Source organism: Apus apus, chromosome 1 (genome assembly GCF_020740795.1).
Source record: "Apus apus isolate bApuApu2 chromosome 1, bApuApu2.pri.cur, whole genome shotgun sequence".
Lineage (NCBI taxonomy): Eukaryota > Metazoa > Chordata > Aves > Apodiformes > Apodidae > Apus > Apus apus.
The window spans coordinates 106,731,315-106,754,874 of NC_067282.1; the positions used below are offsets into that span (position 1 = coordinate 106,731,315).

At 35.2% G+C, this 23,560-nt stretch overlaps 1 protein-coding gene across 1 annotated transcript in view; it reads right to left on the reverse strand.

Moving 5' to 3' along the window:
- Positions 1-23,560, reverse strand: part of IL1RAPL1 (interleukin 1 receptor accessory protein like 1) — a 703,718-nt gene that overhangs the window by 321,986 nt on the left and 358,172 nt on the right. Inside the window, exon 3 of the mRNA XM_051608467.1 lies at positions 6,331-6,610. Within this exon, the coding sequence (XP_051464427.1) occupies positions 6,331-6,610 (280 nt within the window). The remainder of the gene's footprint in view (positions 1-6,330; positions 6,611-23,560) is intronic.

The window sequence follows — 23,560 nt, forward strand, 5'->3', positions numbered from 1 at the left end:
CTCCTAGTGCCTTTAAAACAGTATTAGACATCTACACCTGTGTAAACTGAATCAAATCTTAGCTATATTATAAAATCAGCCAAAATTGGTCTCTGGCCTGAGAACAATGGGAATTAAAGAAGGGAACAATTCACATGCAGGTTTTTAGAATCTACATGCAAAAACTGAATTTGACACCTGCAGGCAATTTATATTCACAGGACATTTGCTGAACAGAGATTTGAAATACAATTTGAAATAAGATGTTAAGAGCAAATTTAAACAATTGTATAAAAAGTAGTAGACTGATCTTATTACTAGTATACAACTTGGTTGATTTGAATTCTATTAGAGGAAACAATAAGCAAAAAATATCTATAAGTGAACTTAGGATACAAAGAAAAAATTGAAACCATTGCCTTGAAAATATGTGCAAGTCATTTTAGTTCTTTTCCTTCATCGTCTATTTTCTCTACTGTCTCAAAGAAAATTACATACCCTTTGCTTAATTATCTATTATATGGAATTAACTTTATCTGTATTTTCTCCTTCTCCCACATTTGCTGAAAAGACAGCTGATAGACAGCTTCTTCTGTAGCATTACATGGCTTTCAGTCCTTTTCTAAGATGGATGTAGTTAGCAGGAAAGTGTAAAATGGACAAAATACTTCCTACTCTTTTTAAGAAAAGAGAAACTGTTTTTTTTACTCGAAACAATAACATATTAATGCAACCTGGCTACATGTTAGGAATTTTGCCTCTTAAATTACAGCTGCAAAATCAAACATCATAGTAATATTTTACTATAATACTGAAATGAGATCTAAAGTGTTACTTTTTTAGTCAGAACTATTAATTTAGTTATGAAAATAACCTCGACAATCAATGGGCAAGTGAAACCAGTTTGTTAAAAGTACTTTTACAAAAAAATCTGTAATAAAATAGTGGAAGCAACACTCAAAGTTATTTGTTACATTGCTGTATTTTAGTAAATATCTCAACATCAAAAGAATCAGTAGTAAATGAAACTTGGTATCATATAGAAGGCTTTTCTTCAAATAATGCTCTCCTCAAGCATTTTCTGTGCCATTCCTGTAAGTTCAGCGTTGTTAAAATGTGATATTAACAATGTCTTCTGCTCAGTCAAATACTGCAGTTTCTTCTTCTTTTCTAATATTAACATCCTTCCTCTATTCTGTTTAAGTACAGGCATTAGTTATTTTCTCCTCAGTATCAATTAATATATCCTTTAATGAAGTCTTGCCTAAAACTTCTTTAGTTTTAGTCTCCTCATTTAAAATCCTAACTCTATCAACTGTAAAAGTCATATTACTCCTTTATCTACTCACCACCATGCCTGCTTGTTTGCTTTTCAGTGTCAAGGTCTCATCAAGCCAAACAAATAGCAAAAACACACTGGACTTTAGCATTATTGCATAGCTTATATCAATTTCACAATTATAAGTACTCTGTGGTCATCCACTTATCTCTTTAGTATTAGGCATTTGTTGTGTCCTAACGCACATGAAAGGTATTTACCATGTACAATAAAGATGCTCAAGTCAGACGTGACCTCCTGCAGTGTCAGAAGGCATGAGTAAAGAGCAATTCATAGATTTCAACCACCTGACTTCCAACAAGCATTAACTTCAAGAAAAGCACGGATCTCATTTATTTCTAGGAACTAGCAACTGTACTTTCCATCTGTACAGGACACTTAAAGTAAGCTTCAGAAACCCAATCTGTATAAATTCTTAATGTTAGCCTGAAGGCTTTTTCTACTCACCAAGGCAACCCTAAGTTGCAGTGAAATATTTTGTGGATGTCTGACTAGCCTACCAAGCTTACATTTGAAAAGGAGGTAGATCAAACCTTGATCACCATAAGAGACAGATTCCTTATAAAGATCACCAAACACTTTCAATAGAAAAATAAAAAAGACCTTGGAAAAAGCTCAGCCAAGCTTACAAATGGAGTGTAGGAATAATGAAGGCACAGTCAATTTCCTCACCTACTCTCTGCAAATCAAATCAACACAAAGAAGAGGACCAAGGAAAGTCCATCTCCTATGTGCAATAAATGTTCTCCTGAACTTGCACACTGCTTCAAGAGTCTGTCAGAGTTATTGTTTTCTGTAGAAAGACCTGTAACAGTGATTCAAACATTCAAATAATTCAAATGGTGCAGATATTCCATTGTTATTTTTTTTTCTGTTTTCCTTTTACATCCCTGCTGGTTTTGTGCCATGTGGCTATGAATGCCTATTTGCTAGAAGCTTATAAAACTACTACTTTTTTTTTTCTTTTTCTTTTTTTATGTGGGTTAATGCTCTAAAACAGGACCTCTGGGCTTCACTCAGAAGCATCCCAATAAATGCAAATAATGAAAATCTGCAAATTTGTATTCCAAACTACTTAGAAGTAATTTAAAATTTGTTTCTATGCTATTTTTCTGTTAATTACTTTACCACTGTGATGATACTTACTTAAAGGAACTAATAGAATAGCAGGCTTTTCTGAGAATTATTTCTGTGTATTGTAAGCACATTTAGCCTTCTATTAAGAAAGCTTATTTCTCTCATCCACTGTCATATTTCTTTGTTACAAACAATTAAAGGTAACTAGGGATCCCATGCAGATCTAGACACCACATTTTGGATCTTGAAAGTTGAACTACGCTAAGGCTTAATTTTCAGATATTTTCTTCGCTTTCTTGTTTCTGATTTCTATTCAGATTTAACATCTCGTTCTCGGAACACTTTTTTTCTTAAGATAATCATCGGTAAAAATTGTATAAAGAATTAAAAGTATTTAAAAGTATAAATTGCCAGGGTAAAGGCCCTTGCTACAGTAAGGCAGATCTGAAAAATGGTTTGTACTGTGAAATGGTTATTGCCAGTTGTAAACATGTTTTTACATTATTCAAGGTCAATGAAGAAACGGTGCTCACACAAGATTTATGAAAAATTAATTGTATTTCTTTTTTGCCCACCCTTCCTCCACTAAAGCAAAGATTTCCTTATATGTTCTGCATTCAAAATGAAGAAAACAAGTGTGTGCATACACACTATGACTATGTGCAATGCATGTTTTTTAGGAACCAACAGAATGATATATATAGAAATGGATACTTTTCTTAAAATGAATAGAACAAGACTTCCTAATACCTGAAAGAACACTGGTAACTCAAAAAGTAACTGCAGGAGATTGTTAGACTCCATAGCTTCTTTAAAAAAAACCAAAAACAACAAAAAACAAAAACCAAAAGACTAAGGGAATTTTCTCTAAAAATAAATTGCGTACATTGTTATTGTAAACTTAATATTTATTATTTACTAGTTATTTCACAAAATAATTACGTCTTGATAATAATGCATCATTCACGTAACTGCAATGATTTTAACTAGTCATATTTAAACAAACATTTTAATAGTCACATTGATTATGTCCAAAACTGATTTCTACAAGGGAAAACATATTATCTCTAGCTCTAAAGTGAAAATTTCTGGTTGCAGATGTAAAAGCAACCTCACTCAAAGTAAAGTTAATAAGAGCATATTCAAATTCAGAAAGATGTCTGAATTGCTGCATACACTGTCTGCAGTTATAAAGAAAATTTCTAAACACTAACTGACATACCAATGCAAAACTCTGGCTCAATATATCATAACAACCTGTTCCTTCTTTTGCAATGCAACCCATTGTAGTACTTCAGTAGAAATCCCAGTCCAGTTTTCCTCTCTTGCCCCATTTACCTGAGCTGATATTAGGTTGGGCCATTTTCAGAGATATGGTAATAGAAGTTTCCAGGCAGGGAAGGAAAAGATGAAAAGATGAAGGAAATGCTAGTTTGACAGGAATGGCTTTTTTTCAGTATCAAAGGAGACAGAAAGTTTGACAGAAACTATTTAGTATTTACTCTTATAACAGCTTGAGTTGAATATATACATTAACTCTTTGTGTAGCTTATATATTTATATTCACTGCCCATATGTGATAAAAAAACAAGCAACCATGTGATGTGACATTCACGTGAAAACTTACTATTTTACATCTCTGCTTCCTTAAAATTGCAGGACACAGAGGTTGCAGCAGAATGCTACAGTACTGTACCTGAAACAGACTCAATTATTTTCTTCCATGAAAGGAGGGTGTATGTCCATACATTTTCTACCAATCAGCTTATAATCCTTGTACTGATGGTAGTAAACTGAAAGCTATTTCTAGCCGTGTATCTCCTCTTCTTTATCTATGGATGTGCAGCACTGCCTTGATAATAAGGCTCAGCCTTGATTTTCGCAATTCTTTTATGGCAGCCATCTTGCCATAGGAAGAAAAGCAGGGATAAGAAATTAAATAATGAGAGTACTGTGAACAGTAATAAATAAAGATGAAGGTTGTTTCTTTGCTTCTGAAGGAAAAAGAGGCAGCCTTCACTAGTATCACTGTTACTTTCACTGAAAATGTGCATGTTTCTATTCAATTACTGTAGAAAACTGAGTTTCTACTCAAATACTGTATTATAGTCACTGAAGAAATTAGTTTGGTCCACTAACTACCCTTTCAACATTGTTCATTTTGTGCCATACAGTTTTGTTCTAGCATGCCGTTCTCTAAACACCCAGTGCAATAGATATATTTATTTTCCTTACTGTAGCCACAGGCAGCAAAGGCACAGAACTGTGAAGCAAGAAGCTTCTAAGCAAAGAAAATAGTAAGCATTGTACTGTCACACCCCTTTAAGTAAGTTTGAAATAAAAATTTGGCAGAGCTATTTATTCAAAGCATGTTTCTACTTTTGCCCTTTACTGTCTGCCCTCATTACCTCGCAAGCACATCTCTGCTCCATGCTCTCCTGTTCAAGTTATTGCAAGCATCACACAGAATGTTTGCTACTAGGTAATATTAAGCCTTTTAACTGAGTTTCTCAAATGGGTTTTCAAAACTAAAAGAGCTTATAGTATCATTCTGAAGGTGTTCAAGGCTCTTGTGTTTAAAATAAACAAAAACTTCAAATCTGTAAAAAAAAATATTCCTAAATCCCATCCCTGCAATCTTCACCCTGTTCCTTGAAATAAATTACAGCTCTTGCTCACTAATTTTTCTCCAGATTCTTTGGTATATTCTACCAGTATACAAGCATGAAGTGACAGTGAGATTGAGTATTCTGATTTCAGTGACAAGAAGAAAGAGCAGTAAAGAGCAGTAAACAGCTATTTGATACAAGTGTTTTTTCTAGATTTTTCTGTAGAAATAACTTTGGAAGTACAGATGGAGTACATAATTTTGTCTGATGGCGTCAGTTCAATCTTTTATCTTTTTCTGTCACTTTACAGCTTAAGAATCTGAAGGAAGGAGAGAAAAAAGGAAAACATATTTCTGAGTAATTAAATTTATTTATTTCAGATTAAAATATCTAATACATGCTTATCTTGGGAACATAAAGTATTAAGTTTTAAAGTTGATTCTAAATGGACATTCAAAACTATTCAAAAGTAACCTTTGACTGTATGCACAAAACTTGCATAATAGAGTATATTCCTGTTACTGAAATGAAGATTGTGTCTTCTACTAATAACCATCTTGATCATACATTAGACATCTAGTGAAAATCTAGTATATCTAGATATACTAGTATATCTATGAGAAATATGAAAGTGCCTATATCCTATTTTTTTTACTGCAAAAGGCTGGAAACAATATTTCAGTGCAAACCATTTTAAAGATGCAGGAAGAAGCTGAACAGCTGTTTTGGAAAACAGAAAGCAGCATCTATTCCAAGTTATGGTGATAAAGCTTGATGCATCAGGATAAATACCTTTGGAACTTATCTCTATTATCAGGTTAAGCCAGATGTCATTCTAGAGGATGCATGTCTGTAAAAAAGCTGAAATTTCACCTTCCGTTTTCTTTGATGCAACTGTTTTACATCAAATAGAGGTTGTTGGGGTTTTTTACAGAAAAAAAAAAAAAGTGAATTAAATGAAGCCATTACATTAAAAAACCTACAGAAATGTGAATGTGAAAAAGAACCTTTTTCTCTGGATTAGTCATTGTAACAGTTAACCCAGAATCAGAAGCAGGAACACATGATTTATGCATCTAGTCCCAACCATCTGATATTTTTTAAACTTTGTTATAAATTATCTATTTATACAAAAAAATGCAAAATGTTCCAAGACATTCAATAATAAGTTCTACTTAAGCATGAAACACTTCAGAAAGGGAGTGCCAGGAGAAGAAGAAAAAGGAATACTGTCAGAAAACACGTTTCTTTAGCACAGAAGACTTACATTTTAGAATAATATTTCATATCTGGTTAATTAAAATGCAGTATATTAAAATACAGTACCTTATAACACATGCATAGAGTCCGCTGTCTTGTAACACTGTTGGTCGGAACCAAATGGAGTCTTCTTCTTTGCTCATTCTAGTTCCATCAAAAGCTATAGGTTCCTCAAAATCTCCAGGTCCAGAGCTTCTGTACCACATCAAACTAAGTCCAGCACTTTGGGCTAGGGAGTAATTAGCTCTAATGTATCCATAAAAGAGCGCACACTTTATACGAACAGGTTCTCCCACTAGTACTTGATATTTCTTGTAATCCACAGACCAGTCAGTGCATCCATCAGCTAAAAGAGAAGAAAAAATTGCAAAATATTATAAAAAACCTCAGAGAACACAATTCACACAGCAGCCACTATTGTCAGAAAGCTCTGCTTTTGAGAAAAGGTCCACTGAGTGATGAGCAGTACTCATTTGATCCTTGAAAAATTAACTACATTTTCACATAATTAACGTCATGCACTTGTCTATGTAGAAAAGAGTTATTACAAGATTTTGTGTTACATTGTTGATAATTTCTGAGATAACTAAGCAATTGTTCTGTTATCTTTTCTGAAATTCCAGCATGAACAGTTATGAAATACTGGAGTGGAATTAGTGCAATACAAAGGCCATGTGGTATGTACGCAAGGTGCTACAATCAGTGAATTGCATTAATCAAATACCTTCAGGGTAACCATATAAATGAAAGAAGGTATTAGTCTCAGAAGACATCAGAACAAGGACCTGTGGCTCAAACCAAAAAGTGAGAAAGTTTAAGTTAGAATTGACGGATAAGAGACTTAACAATAAGTGCAGTAAGAGCAAATGTGCAAGAAGACGGTGCCAGGAAAAATACTGTCAGTGTTTTTAATGCATTATTCTACAGCAAGTAAGCAGATCTTACTGGGAATTAATGACTTTCTAGAAGTACCTTACAAATTTTATTTTATTTTCTCACTGTCCTGATTAGCAATACTTCTAGAATAATTTTCATATTCTTCATTGTTGAGTACTGTCACATAGTACCAATACTGGCCCACAATAATCATTCATCAAAAGGTAGTATGAGATTTGTTTGACTTTCAGAAAGACCAAACCCCAACATCACCAAAAATCCAACCTCTTCCCCTTGGCGCCTTTTTTTTTTTTTTTTTTAGTTAAGAAAAAAATAAAATTAAAAGGTGCACAGATATAATGGCTTCCTTAACAAATGCTTATGGGGTTTTTGTTAAGGAATTTCAAACATGGAAATTCACCATTAGATTCATTCACTTAAAAACTTGATGTCCAACCTCAGCTAGTTAATCAGGCCCCAACTCTAGTCACTAGAAAGCAATCAGCACATCCAAAGAACAACTTATTTAATCTTAAAATTAATATATATGACTCGTATAAATATTTGATCTTTCAATTTGTTACTTCTGTTAACTTTAAAAGAGCTCGGGCAGCTAACTAGCTTAGAAAAGCAACTTTCACACAGCTGAAGTCACATCCCTCCCCCTAGAGTTTGTCGAATATTAACTTTAACGGTGAATTCAATCTACAGTGCAAGATAAAGTGGAACTTTAAAGATATATAATGTTTTCATCTCTTATTTGGAAGACTTTCATGCCAGTTAGTGATTTTTGAGATTTACATTTGGATAATACCACAGTACTTAATTTACTTAGCAAAATAAGACAGACACACACATCACTGAAAGATGCAGGAAAAAAAAACAAAAACAAAACCTTCAGAATCAATTTGCACCCTGAACAGAATTCACACAGAGAAATATTTCATATATCTTTGGATTGTGACCCTCCTGTGCTTCCTTTTAAGGACAGGAAGGGACAATAATGTGCCCTGTTATAATTTTTCTACCCAGAAGTCCCTAAAATTTAGCAATCTTCACAAGGCCCTAATAAGACACAGATGTACTCTTGCAGAAATTGAAGTGAAAAGAGACAAGCCTACACTATTAGCTTCCCCATAGGAGAAGAAACTAACTTCCATGTATTTCAGAATTCATTTACATCTTTGATCATTTCATTTTTACCTTTCTGAAAGAGCATTGCCTCTCTGATCTGATTTCATTTCTCCCTGCTCCTAAATTCCCATGCCAAAAATGAATTAACATGCACCTCTAAGCAGCACTAATTCCATTATATAAGTTACCACGTAACAGCTACTTCATACTTTATTATCAAACTGTAACCCTACCTTTCACTGTCTAATTAAGTTAGTACACTTTATTTTACAATATTAGCCTGCTAGTCATGTTTTCTCTCTCAGGATATTTAATTTTAATGGTTCCCAGTTCCTTGAGCTTGGTGAATCCATGAGAACCTATTGCAGAATAACACAAACTGTTTCAAGCCTTTGAATTGAATGACAGATTAACTATGCGAAGCAGATATCCTTGACTTTATTTCACTTTATTTAAACTCTTAAATTAATAGAATTGTCTAAGGTTTCACATTAAGATTCATATCTGTCGTAATTTGCGCCTAATCCAACAACAAATAACCAGCCACATGGCCACTCATTTGCCCCCCTCCTGCCTCCCCACCGCCCCCCCCAGCCCTGCACATAGACACTGGTTTGGGAGGGACAAAGGCCACTGAGAAGCTCGTGGGTCAAGACAAAGGACACGGAGGGTTCACTCACCAATTATGGTCACAGGCAAAACAGACTCAACTTGGGGAAAAAATATTAATAATTTAATTTCACACTAGTCACACACACACAGGACACAGACAACACACAGAGAAGGGCTTGCATACGTTACCCCCACCCCTCCCTTCTTCCCGGGCCCAAATTACTTTGTTCCCAATTTCTCTCCCTCCTTCCCCCCAGCAGCACAGGGGCACAGGAGATGGGGTTTAGAGTCAGTTCACAGGCTGGTGGTTCCTGCTGCTCCTTCCTCCTCAGGAACAAAGATTCCTTACAATCCTATCCTGCTTCCCCATGGGGTCCCTCCCATGGGAGAGAATCCTCCATGAACCTCTACTTCATGAGTCCTTCCCACGAGGTGCAGTTTCTCAGGAGAAACTGCTCCAGCCTGAGCTTCCCACACAGTCAAGAGCTGCTTTGGGAACCCTCCCCTGGCACGGGTTCCTCCACAGCTGCAGATTCAAGTACACAGGCTGCAGGTCCAAAATTGCCCCTCCTGGCACCTTCAGGGTATGTTCTGCTGTGCTTCTCCTCCATGGGTACAGCAGGACAGCCTGCCATCTTGCCTGCCATCTTGCCTGCCATGTAACTTCTGCTTGGGCACCTCCTTCCCCTTCTTCCTCACCAACCTCACCAGCGGGATTTCCACTCCAGTGCTGCTCTTACCTCTCCAGCTCAGGTCTTCTACCTTGCTCTCTCTGCTTTCAGGTCTTTTATCAGTGCTTTCATATGTCAATCACAGAGGCTCATCTATTGTTTCTCTCTAATGGCTCAGCCTTAGCCAGCTGAGCTGCGGAAGCTTTTAGTAGCTTCCTAGAAGAGTCACCCTTGGGGCCCCTCACCCACTACTTAAACCATACCAGAGCCAAACCAGCACAGTATCGCACAGTACAACCAACATTACATTTTAGAGTAACTGCCTACCACACTATTTGTTAATTTGCTGTCACCAACTACATCTGTATGTCTCACCAGATAGCTTAAGGAAACATCACCTCAAACAAATACAAATACGGACATGCTAATAATACTATGGATTTGTAAACTATGCTTCAACTAGTGGTGTACCCCAAGGCTCAATACTGGGTCCAGTCCTTTCTAACATCTTCAGTAATGATCTGGATAATGGAGCAGAGTGTACCTTTAGCAAGTTTGCTGATGACTCAAAACTGTCATGGTTGCTGATACACCAGAGGGTTGTGCTGCCATCCAGAGGGACCTCAACAATCTGGAGAACTGAGCTGACAAGAACCTCATGAAGGTCCTGCATCTAGGGAGGAACAACCCAATACACCAAGACATGCTGCATGACAAGCTGGAAAGCAGCTTGATAGAAAAAGACCTGCTCTCCTGATGCAAACCAATTTGAATGTGAACCAGTAATATGCCCTTGCAGCAAAAAAGACCAATGGTATGCTTAGCTACATTACTCGGAGTGTTGCCAGCAGGTGGAGGGAGATGATTCTCCCCCTCTACTCAGCACTGGTGAGGCCACACCTAGTGTATGGCACCCAGTTCTTGGCTCCTCAATACAAGAGAGACATGGACAGACTAGAGAGAGTCCAGCAAAAGGTCATGAAGATTGTTAAGGGACTGGACTATCTCTTCTGGGAACACAGGCTGAGAGCTGGAGCTGTTCAGCCTGGAGAGGTGAAAGCTCAGAGTGGATCTTATCAATGTATATAAAATATCTGAAAGAAGGATGCAAAGAAGACCAAGCAGGTCCTAAAACACAGGACGTTCTGTCAGAGCATTAGGAAGTAGTTTTCACTGTGAGAGTGGCTAGGCCCTGGCAACAGTGTCTTAGGGATGTTGTGGAGTGTCCATCCTTGGATGTAATCAAAAGCCAGTTAGATATGTTCCTGGGCAAGCAGCTCTAGGTGACCCCAATTAAACAGGGGTTTGGATCAGATGACCTCTAGAGGTCCCTTCCAACCTCAACCATTCTGTAATTCAGTGATTTATTACAGTTTTATGCAGTGACAATCTTATTAAAACATTTGTCCTCTTCTCACGTGGTCTTTCAGTAAGGCAAACGTGACAGTGTTTTTCTTCCTGCTTAGAGAAATATTATACTAGTTAAACTCTGCCGACACTGCCATTCAAGTCACTTACAACTGTGCTAACCTTATTACAGCTGGAAGCTTTAATACCTTAAAAATCTTCTAAGAAATACCCCAGAATAGTGCTCAGCCAATGTGCCTTAATCTATAAGGAGGTGCAAATGCAATTTTGACAGATATAAGTTCTTAATTCTCATCATAACACAGGTGCTCGTCTGTGATACTTTGTGGTAACAGTGATATTTCAGGAGATTACTGTCTATCTGTGCTTGAAATGCTCCTATTCCATTGTAACTGAGGAGTATAAACAGAAGCTCAAAAGCAAATAATGGAAAGAAAAATAGGACTGTCACGTCCTTAAATATTAAGGTTACTGTGAACACTCAGACAGATGATAGCACACATGCACTGTAACTGCTACTTCCTTCATAGGCTCTCTGTGTAGCATATAGAGTACTCATGCATTTTTCAGTTTAAGAAAACTTGGATGTATCAAAAATAAAATTAAAATCCTGATTTACACGTTCTTTGAAGCACATAAAGATATATTTTCAAGACCAAAAGACTAATTATATTCATTATGCCTTTTACATTAATATAAATCAGTTGATTCTGTTGACACTGGCACCTTAAAAATGTTGCATATTTTCTTGTTAAACACTTGTGTTGCAGCCTTCATAAACAGGCACAGAGAACAGCAAAAGTGTCACGTTCGTCCAGACTTGTTAATAGTAAATAGATTTATGGATTTCAATTAAGTTTTGTATTCTGTGTTCCTTTTCTATTTTGACTGGATTTTCTTTCTTTTCTTTGTATAAAAGTAAGACATTGACTAAAAAAAATGTGTAGTGGTTCCCTTCCTGTTATGACTGCTACAGACACAGAATCAACTACTACATTTATACTGGCACAAAAACAACTGTGGAAAAAAAATCACTCAAGACTTATGAACTTATGAAATGTTTTCATTTCTATGGTCACACCATCAAGCAGCTAAGATTTTTGGGAAGGGTGGAGAAGTATGGGGCATTATCGCTCAACAAAATGGGCTTCCCTTAACTTGCTGTTCATAAATCAGCTTTTCAGAAGTTTATTATGTCGTGTAAAATTAAAGATTAATTTATTTGAAACAGTTTTCACACAATATTTTACTATCATAATCACAGTTAAAACTATCAATCTATTCTGATTTGTCTCTTTTTACCCGTGTTGTTTCTTTTTGCTTTTTGCTTAGACTAACACTGAAAAAAAAAATAATAAAAAAAGGAATCAATATTTTATACTTTATAGCACACTCATTACAGTGCCTGAGCCAATTAGCTCTATGCAATATAACATATGGTATTCTTGTGTGTTTTCTCATTATGAAGATTGTCTGGTTTTGGTCTGTGTATCCTTTTATTTGCTATAAAAACAACTCCAACAGGAGTGAAAAAGCAGAGCTTAGAAATGCAACACTCTATGGAGATGAGAAAGAAAATATTATGATTTTTATTCTTAGATAACTTAGATTTCATACTTTCAAAAAGCACCAGTATAAAACTGGAAATATGAAAAAAATATTTATTTATCATTAGTACTGGTGTTTTCAAATGAACATGTCAAGTACATTTTATACATTATTAAATTTCCTTTTGCACTAAAACTGCTATTACAGCTTTAAAGATTACTGGGATGAACCTCTGTTTGAGCTACCGCTTTAATTTTGAAATGTCCTTTTTCATTCTCTTGAAAACTCTTGCAAAATTTATGTTGTAAGCTAAAAATAGTGTGTTTAGTTCTTACTCCAGAAGTCTATAGTGGCTGGGATTGAGGGGTGTCAGGGAGGGAAAAGAAGATGTTGAAGGATATTTAAGGGAGATAGAAAAAATATTTTGGAAACCATAATCTGTTAAAGCAGGTAGTTCCTAACAACTGCAGTTGTTTTAAAAGTAGTGGAATTAGGAGTTAGGAGTGTTGGCAAATGCATCACTCCATAGGAAGAGGAGTAAGGGAAAAAAATATAAATAAATAAATAAGAAGCTATAGTTTGCCATGAATTAATAAAAAATGCTGAATTTCTTGTTTTCAGAGTACTTCACTAACATAGAGTGGAATACACATGCCTAGGTATTGGGTACTTTAGAGGCAGAATAAGCATGAAAATACCTATATGTATGTCGGGTAAGAATTTTTTATGTCATTCTCTCTTTTATCTAAAACTAAGTAGTGCTTTTGTCTGAATTAATACTAATCCTTTAATTATTACTATTATGTTGTAGAAAAAATTAAAACAGATTAAAAAAAAAAATAGCATAAATATACTATGAGAGACAGAAAACCAAAGAAAGGGCAAAGGCATGCTGAACTTCCTAAGTACCTACTGTAAAGCAAGAATGCTTCCTTGATGCCTATTCAGTCTCTCTTGCTTCTTTCAAATGCTTCTTTTGTTGTTCACTACATTATGTAAAATAGAGGTCTTAGTTAACACACATTTAAAGGAAGCATAGTCCATATTGGCCTATCAGGTTGTGGTGTGTTGATCCCAGCTAGCAGCCAAGCACCCACACAGCTTGTCAGTCACTAAGCCCCATGTGCATCAGGATGGGGAAGAAAATAGGAAGAACAAAAGTGAGAAAACTCATTGGTTGAGATAAAGATAGCTTAAGAAGTGAAGGAAAGATGAAAAAAAAAAAAAAAGAAAAAAAAAAAAGAATGCAAAGGTACTCACCATCTCCCACAAGTAGACCAATGTCCACCTACTCTCTGAGCAACAGCTAGCCTGAAACCCAAAATCTCCCCATTTGTATGACATTGTTTGGTGTGGAATATCCCTTCAGCCAAATCAGGTCAGCTGTCATGGCTGTGTCCTCTCTCAATCTCTTGCCCCCAGCCATGAAGCCTATTCACTTTGGGGAGCAGAATGGGAGAAAGAGAAGCGCTGACATGTTGCAAGGACTAATCAGCAACAGTGAAATACTGGTGTATTATCAACACTGCTCTAGTCACAAATCTAAAACACTGCATCACACAGTCTGCTATGAATAACACTAACTCCTTCCCAGCCAGCCCCAGTACATAGGTTCCTAATCTTCTGTGTGCTTCTGTGTGTTGCCTTCTTTCAACTATTCATTTTCAGCTCAGAGACCATCTGTACATTTACAGCATACAGATAGCAGCATAATGTAATCAACAGTCACAAAACACAGAAGTCTTTTTACTAGATTAATTTCTAAAGCCTGATATTAATGTGCATTAATGATCAGTAACCATTGTAAATCAATCTTTATTTGAGGACTGTTCTATATTCCTGGTTTCTTATGTGGCTGTGCTAAAGTATCTGCAGTTCATTTTGGACCTTAAGAACACAAGACTCTTTCCTCCTTGCTCCCCAAACAAGCTATGATTTATTTTGAAAGATAGCTTCTACTCAGTGCCCCTGTCATACAATTTCTATTGTTCACAATATTATTTAGATGCAGAATCTCAACATTACTATGTGAGAAAACAAAGTCTGGTACGTATTTGGCTTAGATTTCCCTCTGGAACTGCAAATAAATAAAGCAAAATAGTAACCCAACCTGAAGAGAAACTACCATAGGAACCTATTTTCAAAAAATTGAACAAGCACACACAACAATGGCTTTTAGAAAGAAGTTTTCCAACAAAAGAGAATCTCTGAACCATACAGGTGTATCATGTTGTATAGCAGATGGCAAATTATTTAATCTCTCCCATAATCTCTTATTATTTAAATTACTTCTGAAAATATATTATTTTCTCTAGTAGCTTCATTTTGGAGATTATGAAGAAGATAAAGGATTTCTTGATGTTGAAATTACAGTAGCACTTGAATAGTAACTGCTGATTATCACAAACAGGTTCTTCAATATCAGCTGAACTGTGAGAACTAAATATGTGAAGACTCTCCAGTAGCAGTAAATAGAAGAAAATTCAGCAGATTAGTTCATGATAAAAGAGGATTAAAATTAATCAAATTATAACATATGCATAGGAGAGGGCAAATACCTTGTCGCTGTGACTTGGATTCTGGACACTTCTTAAGCTATATTACCATGACTACATGTCCCATAAGGAAAGGGCAGTGAGTGCTTCAGAAGAGCTGAGACTCAAATATACACTGTTTATTTAAAACAGACTTTGAATCAAAGGATTATTTTTCCTTTACAGTCTCAAAGACTAAAAGTTCTTAACATATAATCATTAAATATACATAGGCCATGAGATTGCCAGCAAGAGTACATATTAAAAATATATTTATATATTTATGTTTATTACTCTGTTATACATTACTTTCACTCTTCAAATACTGGGAGGAGAGAGATAATATATTGAAACTGTGATCTTGGATTCAGAATATAAATACTCTTTTTCAAAGTATATGTTAAATGCATAGAACGACTAGGGATTTTGATTACTATTTATTGTCTACAGATAGTTCTAGTACTCTCAAAGTATAGACAAAGATTTGTTGAAAGCCATATATGTGTCAGATAGACATTTGTATCTATAACTGCATCTAAATAGAAGTTAAAATACAGTACAACGGTAATAGGAAGGTTTTTCCTTTACTCAGTATTCCAAAGTTATTTATTTCTCCCTAAGTAAGGCTTTGGTAATCATCAGTGTTTTTGAGATACTCTAGAAACATTTAAACACTTGAGGAATGAATATTTTCTGATCCTAGACATTCTTGAGCATTAAGTGGAGCAGAGGTGATCCCAAAGGCTGAACCTGGGAGAAGGAAGGGTGGTACAGGGGGACTGTGGTCTGGAAGGGCAGCTGCTTTACGGCCTGTAACAGCTGTCATGGTTCCAGTATGTGACTTGGCAATGAGAACTGTTGCACTGGGAGAAACGAAGGCTCTTCCACAGGATAGGAGAGGCCAGGATCTGCATTGCTGTACCACCAGACAGGAGTAAAATAATGACCAAAGCCAGAATAAAAACCCAAACCACACCCTACATGTAGATGGCTCTTCAGCAGGAGACACATTTACATTAAAACATAGCTGTCCTCTTTAACAGAGAAAAGTCTATCCTATGTTGTGTGATTGCCTGTCTTAACAAATTGCAAAAGATATACACTAATAACAGATAATGCTAATTTTCTGATGTACTACTTCTGTGTGCAAGCATACAACATTAAGAAAGGTACATACTTCCCTTCTCATTGGCATTTATTTTTAATCCCAAAAGTCCTACAAAATTAAAAAAAAAAAAAAGTATGCTTGTTCCACAAGACTACAAGAAAATCTTCCATATATGTGTAATACTGGGATATCATCAAACTGCTAAAGAAAGAATACATTTGCTTATGAAATAGAAATTAATTTTTAATTGAAAAAGTTCTTATGATCTATGCTCTTTTCCTGCAGATGCTACAAAGTGCAATCCATGGTACTTTTAAGCCAAAAGGAACCCGATGAAAGACTTAGCAAGGAACAACAATATTAACTGAACTTTAAAGAGAAAATATTAACTACAGTAAATCTGCACTCCATGGATTACAAAAAGTCATTATAAATCTGTTTGTACAGCTTTTTTCCATTTAAGAAGAACCTATATTATTATAGTTTGTGGCATTTTCCTTCATTGTTTTTTGGGTTTGTTTTTTGTTTTTTTTTTTGTATGTGTCTGTGTGTCCATTAAGTCTAGAAGCTAAAGCTCATGAAAGATATTAAATTTTGTAAATCTTTACTCCCCAGTTTGACATTTCCTCTGCTCCCATATGGCACATGTTTGACACACTTGAGAGAGCTTACCAAAGAGAAAGAGGTCACCAGAGTAATACAGTAGTTCAGTACTTTAATCTCATTAGGGATAGGAAATTAAAATCTTTACTGTTTGAGAACAAAACTTTTCTTCTTTTACCAAAGCTTACTTTAAAGCTTAGCATGAATGTTTTGGTTGAAGAAAATCTAAAGAAATAGAATAAATTTGAGTTAGTCATCTCAATCCCAAAAGACTCAGATAAAAATCTTCCTCAGGTACCTTTATGGATGTGTCTAGCTACATTGAGTTTCAAAGGCAAAATCAAAACATTGGAGCATTTCCCTTCCCCTCCTTATGCTATATCCCACAATACATCCAAAGCAAAATTAAGAGTTGTTAGATAAAGCAAGCAAAATGTATTCTTATATTCAAACACATTTTTGCATCCCCACTCAATCAATAGAGAACTATTTTTGGAATTATATACTGAGAACATTTTCAATCAGAAAAAAATTGTCTTCAATTGAAAGACAAGGTTTTGATACAGTATAAAATTTTTTTTTTTCATTCTGGTTTAATGAATAGAGACAGAATATTTATTTGATTGTGGAACTGCATTTTCCTACAATGCCACTGGGACTCATGATCAGGTCAAATGGCTGAGATTTGCCCTAGCAGCAATGTTTTTTAGTAGTTATCTCATACAAAGCCCTTGCAACCATAAAACCTCTTGATAAATGATGAAAACCAAATTACACCACTAGACACAGAATGACAAACCATGAAAGTTGCACAGAAGAAAGGCTTCAGACTTTGGACATCAATGCAATGTAGCAGACACTCATTGAAAACTTAAACCTTTCAAATTCCACTGGAAAGAAAAGAAATCTGTACTAAAGGGGGAAAAAAAAATATAATCTTGCATTGTCTCTACAGCTATAAGTTTGCATGCCAGACAAAGTGTGTACTAAATGTTTATTGACATTTCTCAAGGCAGAAAGTAACACAATCTTCCCAGTGGCGTTCTCCAACTTCAGAATTTTTCCTGGGTGTTTAACCTAGGCAAACAACATTTGTTATGCAATTTATGTGGTACTCATTACATTCCAATATTTTTAATACTTAAGAGGACAAAGAAAATGTTTTTCTTTCTTCATGCAACAGTTTGGCTGGGAGAAGGGACAGTGTTTGCTAGGAAAGCAGTGGTAATGAACCATAACAAAAGAAAACATAGGGCAAGAAGCACAGATATCTCTAGAGAGAGTAAAGTTGCCCAGATACTAATTCATGTGCCAAAACTGAGATTAAATTCATAGAAAAAAACTAGCATCAATTCATCCATTTCAGATTAAGACTAGAGAATCTTTTTACTTTTTTCTAATTGCTGTCATTCTTTATGGTATGCAGCATAGTTGATTTCATCAACAGCAGCAACAACAGAATCTCAATGTTGCCATTGTTTTTAACTTAAATTTTCCTTAAAGATGCTTTCTAGAGCAAAAATTACAATATGAATTTCAGAATACTATTTTCCTCTGAATAAATCGAATCTCACAGTTCATTCTATTCCACAGGTTAGATGGATTCCCTAGCTGACATGTAATTATTTTCTATAAGACATTAGTCCACACTTTCTTAGCCATCAAATGGATCCATATAGGATATATAATACAAAAAAGCCTGGCACACAAGGCCAACAGGACGAGGGATTATAGCTTCATATAGGATGGCAGTGATATTCCCTGACCATCCCATCCTTTTTTTTTTTTTTCTTTAAAGGGAGATTAATTTTCCCTATGAAATGCAAAACACTCTAAAAAATAAACAACCACTAAGTATAATACACTATGCTTTCAGTTAAGACAAGTGCTCACATGCCCGTCTGAATGATGAAGATGTTTCATTAATCCAGAGTAGGCACTATGCATGACTGCACTGGATTAACTTCTTCAGAAATTTCTTACTCTCTATGCTTATAGTCAATTGTATAGCATATGTTCATACTTCAGTAACAAGAAAAACTGAGCTACTTTTAAGTGGACAGTTTTTTTCTGAATATGTTAAAAAATCCACTAGAGTAAAAAATTGAACTGAAATATCTATGCTTTAAATTAAAGAAACTGGCCTATAAATTCATACTACGCCTTTTCAGTCACTGAAAGAATGATCATTTTTACAAAGGAATTCAATGAAATTAGAAATGGTTGTAAGAGCACCTTGCAACCCAAATAATCCACTGAGAGTAACTTTTATTGAGTGATGCTTCACTCTGTTTGATCTCTGTACAGCCTTTTTCCTACCTCAAATGCACTGAGGTAAAGAAAACACTATATTTTTCAAGATAAGGTCACAGAGCTGAAATAGATTTTGATCTGTGGTTATTTAAAATTTCCCCAGGGATCGTTCAATTTAGTAAGTAATTCACCTTCTATCTATCCTCACTGTCCTCCACTGCACATATGTGCACACTTAAATACACATTTTAATTATTAATGATGAATTTTGCTGCAGTGTAAGGAATATCATTGAGGCTGAAAACTGAGTGCAAACTGGAGCTGTGGAATTTGAGAGTCACGTGTGTCACAGTCTGCTGTGACAATGTAGGAAGGCAACACGTGGAATGTGAAACATAAACTCAGATTTATGCCAGGAAGGAGGAGATGTGACTGAAGTAGTCCCATCATCTGTATAATCAAAGATGAATTTGTGGTTTTATGTCTTGACTGAGAGGAAAAAAGGACTTGGGACTTTTTCTGTCAGGAAAAGGAAACCACTTCCCTTTTTTTTCTCTCTCAAACTAAAAGGAATAAAACAAAGGGGAAATAAGTAGAAAATAGAGCATAATAAAAGTCTCAGAGAGAAGAAGACATATTAAAAAAACAACACTGTTAATAAAGTTTCATGTTGCTTTTTTAAACACCAGTGCTTACACTGCTCCTTGATTTGATTTGTTTCTTCACATAGTCCAGGTCGTTTTTTCATATAAGCTCAGCAACAAACAAGTGAAATGCCTAGAAGAGTTGATATTAACTCCTCAGATCTCCTTTTCAGTGGAAAATAATGTATCAACTTAGAAAATGTTCCAAGATTAAGTTTATGTGTGAAAATGTTAGAATGCTTTACTAAGTGTTAACCTCAAGGTCTGTCATATTTTCTTTCCTTTGAGGAAAGAAATTTCTGGTAGAAAGATACAAGAAGATACAGAAGAAACTACAATTGACACATTCACTTCTGAATTTCTAGCAATTCAAATATGGAGAGGAAATTTCACCTGAATACATGATCCTTTTTGATAATCAAGGTATTCATTTTGCTTGGACTTCCTGCAATTTCTTTGCCTTCGGGTGAAAATGAGATATTTTCGTTGCATTTCCATTTCATTTCATTTCAATGGGTGTTTAGACACCAGGCTAAGTGTCTGAAATGGAGATACAGCAGGAGACTCACAGTCTACCAGGACTCTCTGAGAAGCCAGGAAAAAACCCAATATATTGTAAATATACACTTTTTCCACCACCACCCCTCCTCCCCCTACCTCCTCCCCCACCCTCCATGTAACTTTTCATACCTATTCTGACTGAAAAAAACCAGCACAGATAGATTTATAAGGCAAGGTGAGGTCAGCTCACTTTAGCCCTGCCTGAGTTTACTGAACAAGAAACAGTCCAATATTAGCACAGCGGAGTGCACAAGATGTTAAGTTTTGTAGTTTGGGTTGGGACCAACTCTGTGCAAATGAGACTTCACAGCTTCCATTCTGCAGAGCTGCAAAGCTCACGGCTGCCAGGGAAGCCATCTCCAAGTAAAGCATAATTTCCAGTTTACTTTCAAAGATCAGCTCAGTCTCTGAAAGCAGTCAGAGAAATTAGATCAACCCCTCATTCATTTTTTCACACACCTCCCCCAGGGTTTTATGGCTAGTGCCATTCATTGTTCTATTTTATAGTAATAAATCAGTGCCACTCCAGTAGCTAAAGATGCCTGTTCACATGGCGTTTTTCAGCACATTAGCCAAACAGTAGGAGAAGTCATGTGTGCTCCCTGTTTGACACTCAAGTTTCATTTTATACTTGGGTTTGTAACCAGACTAAGAAATAATATTTATGAAGTTCTCCTCAATACAGTCTTTTTAATACCAAGGGAAACTCTGAGAGTAAAGCTGTCTCCAGCTGAGCAATATTTTCTATGCTGCTGTGTTGCAGTCTGTCAGTAAACTTAGCTCTTATATGGGTCACCAGCAGTTTAATTACTACCTTTGTCTAAGGCTTGATCTTTAATGGCAACAAACATACCTGAGGAAGAGGTTTTATTTTGTTTCTGGCTTAACCATAGCAAAGTCTTCCATCACCACGAATATAAAGATTATAGTTTTACAGAAAAGACCCAATTAATATGAATGACCCTGTTGTGGAAGACTGATACTAACCTCATTTTCTTTCAGACAGCCTTTGAAATTAAAACCAATCTTTTTCTAAGGGATTATTTTTATTTAAATAAATTCATATTATGATACCCAGACCTAAAACCAGCAAGATAGAATAAAGAAATGTTAAGGTAATATTATATGTCTCCCCAAATGGCAATTGCAAATAAATTCTTTAATGTGTCACTAACCAAGAAATGTAGGCAAGGGGAAAAAAACCAAACACACCACCAACAAAACAAAGCCCACAAAAAAAAAAAAAAATTAAACCACACTGTGTAGTACGTGTGAAATTTGATGGAATTAAACCTCACTGTATGGCATATTGTGTATTATTTCACATATGCAAGAGAGCAAATAAATGGGATGAAGAACATAAGTATTAATTCCAAGATTCTCACAGCCTTCATCCTCAGGAGACTTTTCTTCTGTTTCTTTAGAAGTGATTTTGTAAATGATGACAGTAGAAAAAACAAAAGGCTAGTTTCAGTTGTAGGAATTGAGTGATCAAATTAAAAATCCAGGTGTCCTAAGTAATTTGGAACACTTTACATTATTAAATATGAACTCTACACAATATAAATTTTTCTTATTATAAAAATGTTATTAGTAACTCCACAGTAAATGCCACATACACTTAAAGGGGGATTAAAATCCCTCAACTTCACACTTCATTGGTTGAATCTGTTATAATTATAATACTAAATACTAAACTGATCCATTCTGCATTTTTTTATCATTTCCAGATGCTTGCTGTTTTTCTTCTCAAAATCACTACAATCATGCAGTTAAAATTTAAAATTATAGATGCATGTACATAGCCACATTTTAGAAAGGTCATAATTCAAGGCACATTGTATTTCATTTATGCATTATAACTCCCACATAAAAGTAGAATAGGCAACCTAAGAGCTACTTTTCTCTTTTCTACTTTTCAGCATCTAACCCTATCTTTATGACTGGCTTGTATCTCCTGCTTTTTTGAAGAAGTAGTAACTGAGAAGCTTCAAGAGAATTTATCTGTTCAATTCACAGAAATCAGTGTGCCTGCAGAACTGGGTCAATTTTAATAAAAACTCTTTTTTGAAGGAAAGTTGGAAAAGCAAACAAGCAAACAATTTTAAACATTAAACTTACAAATATTTAAACTTATTTTGAAATAATTGTATTTTATATTCATAGTACTGCTGAATAACATAGAACTGGATGTAAAACATTAGTTCATGAAATAAAACATTTACTAGACTTGACATTTTTCTCCTTTGTTTGTGACAAAATGGTCAAGCATTGGTATTCATAACAAACACAGATTTTTAAATGAACTCTCTTTCACAAAAATTGTATTACCAGCCTCTGAACTTCCTTATTCAGTAAAAAAATCCTGTTTTCCTTTCATTGGAAAGCTCTTCCTCTTTAAAGAATTTCCCCGACTCAGCACTCAGTCAGGACTCAGTCATATGGCCCACACAATAAACCAGTCAGCCTCTGAAGAAATATATTTTTCCTTCCCTCTCAGGATCCTGTTTTTAACAGGACTGATGTGTCTGTATTTCAGAGTAATTTCCAATTAGTGGGAAAGGGGACATTCAGGTTTTTCACCTAAACTGTAACAGAGATGTCAGGTCTCTGCTGTCTTGTATTTTGCCTATTCTGATGTTGCTGGAGAAGAACAGCACAGGAGATTAATTACACCCCAGCGAGGTTACAAATATATTAAAAGATGTAGTTAATTAAAACACTGCAGTAGCCCACTGCAGCCAAGTATAACAAAACTGTCAGAAAATGGCAAATCAGAAAGTGCCAAATACACTCATGAGAGACTGGGGTTTCGCTTTTGCAAAAATATTTTAGAATGTTTTCCTGGTCTTTGTTTTCCAGGCATATCAGAAACTTTCAACTTCATAAGAAAATTCATTCATGTATAAGGTTTTCACTTCATCTTTGATTTTTCCACTTTCTTTTTAAGCGATTCATATGTTTGGGTTTTCCCTTTCCTCCAGATATCCAACATCATACTATAAAGTTACTAAATATTGTCTGCAATGAAAAATATTCATTGTAGTAGTAAAAAGTTTCTGTCATGATACAAATAAATATCTTGACATGGAAAAAGAAACAAAAGTTTAGAACTAAAAGTCTTATGTGCCAGATATTTTGTTTCCAGCTGGAAATATCCTGAAGATCTATTTTGGAAAGCATGTTTTTAAAGACCCATTTGAATATCTGGTCCCATCAAGGCACTCAAAGGAGTGGAACTATTAATTCCTTTGTGAACTACGCCCTGTTGAAAAAGTTACTACATAATGTAATAGTAAAACAATTAACCACTGCAGATAAAAGACATAAAAATTAATCTCTAAAATCTTAGAAATAAAAAAGTTGCATAGTAATGAAAAATCA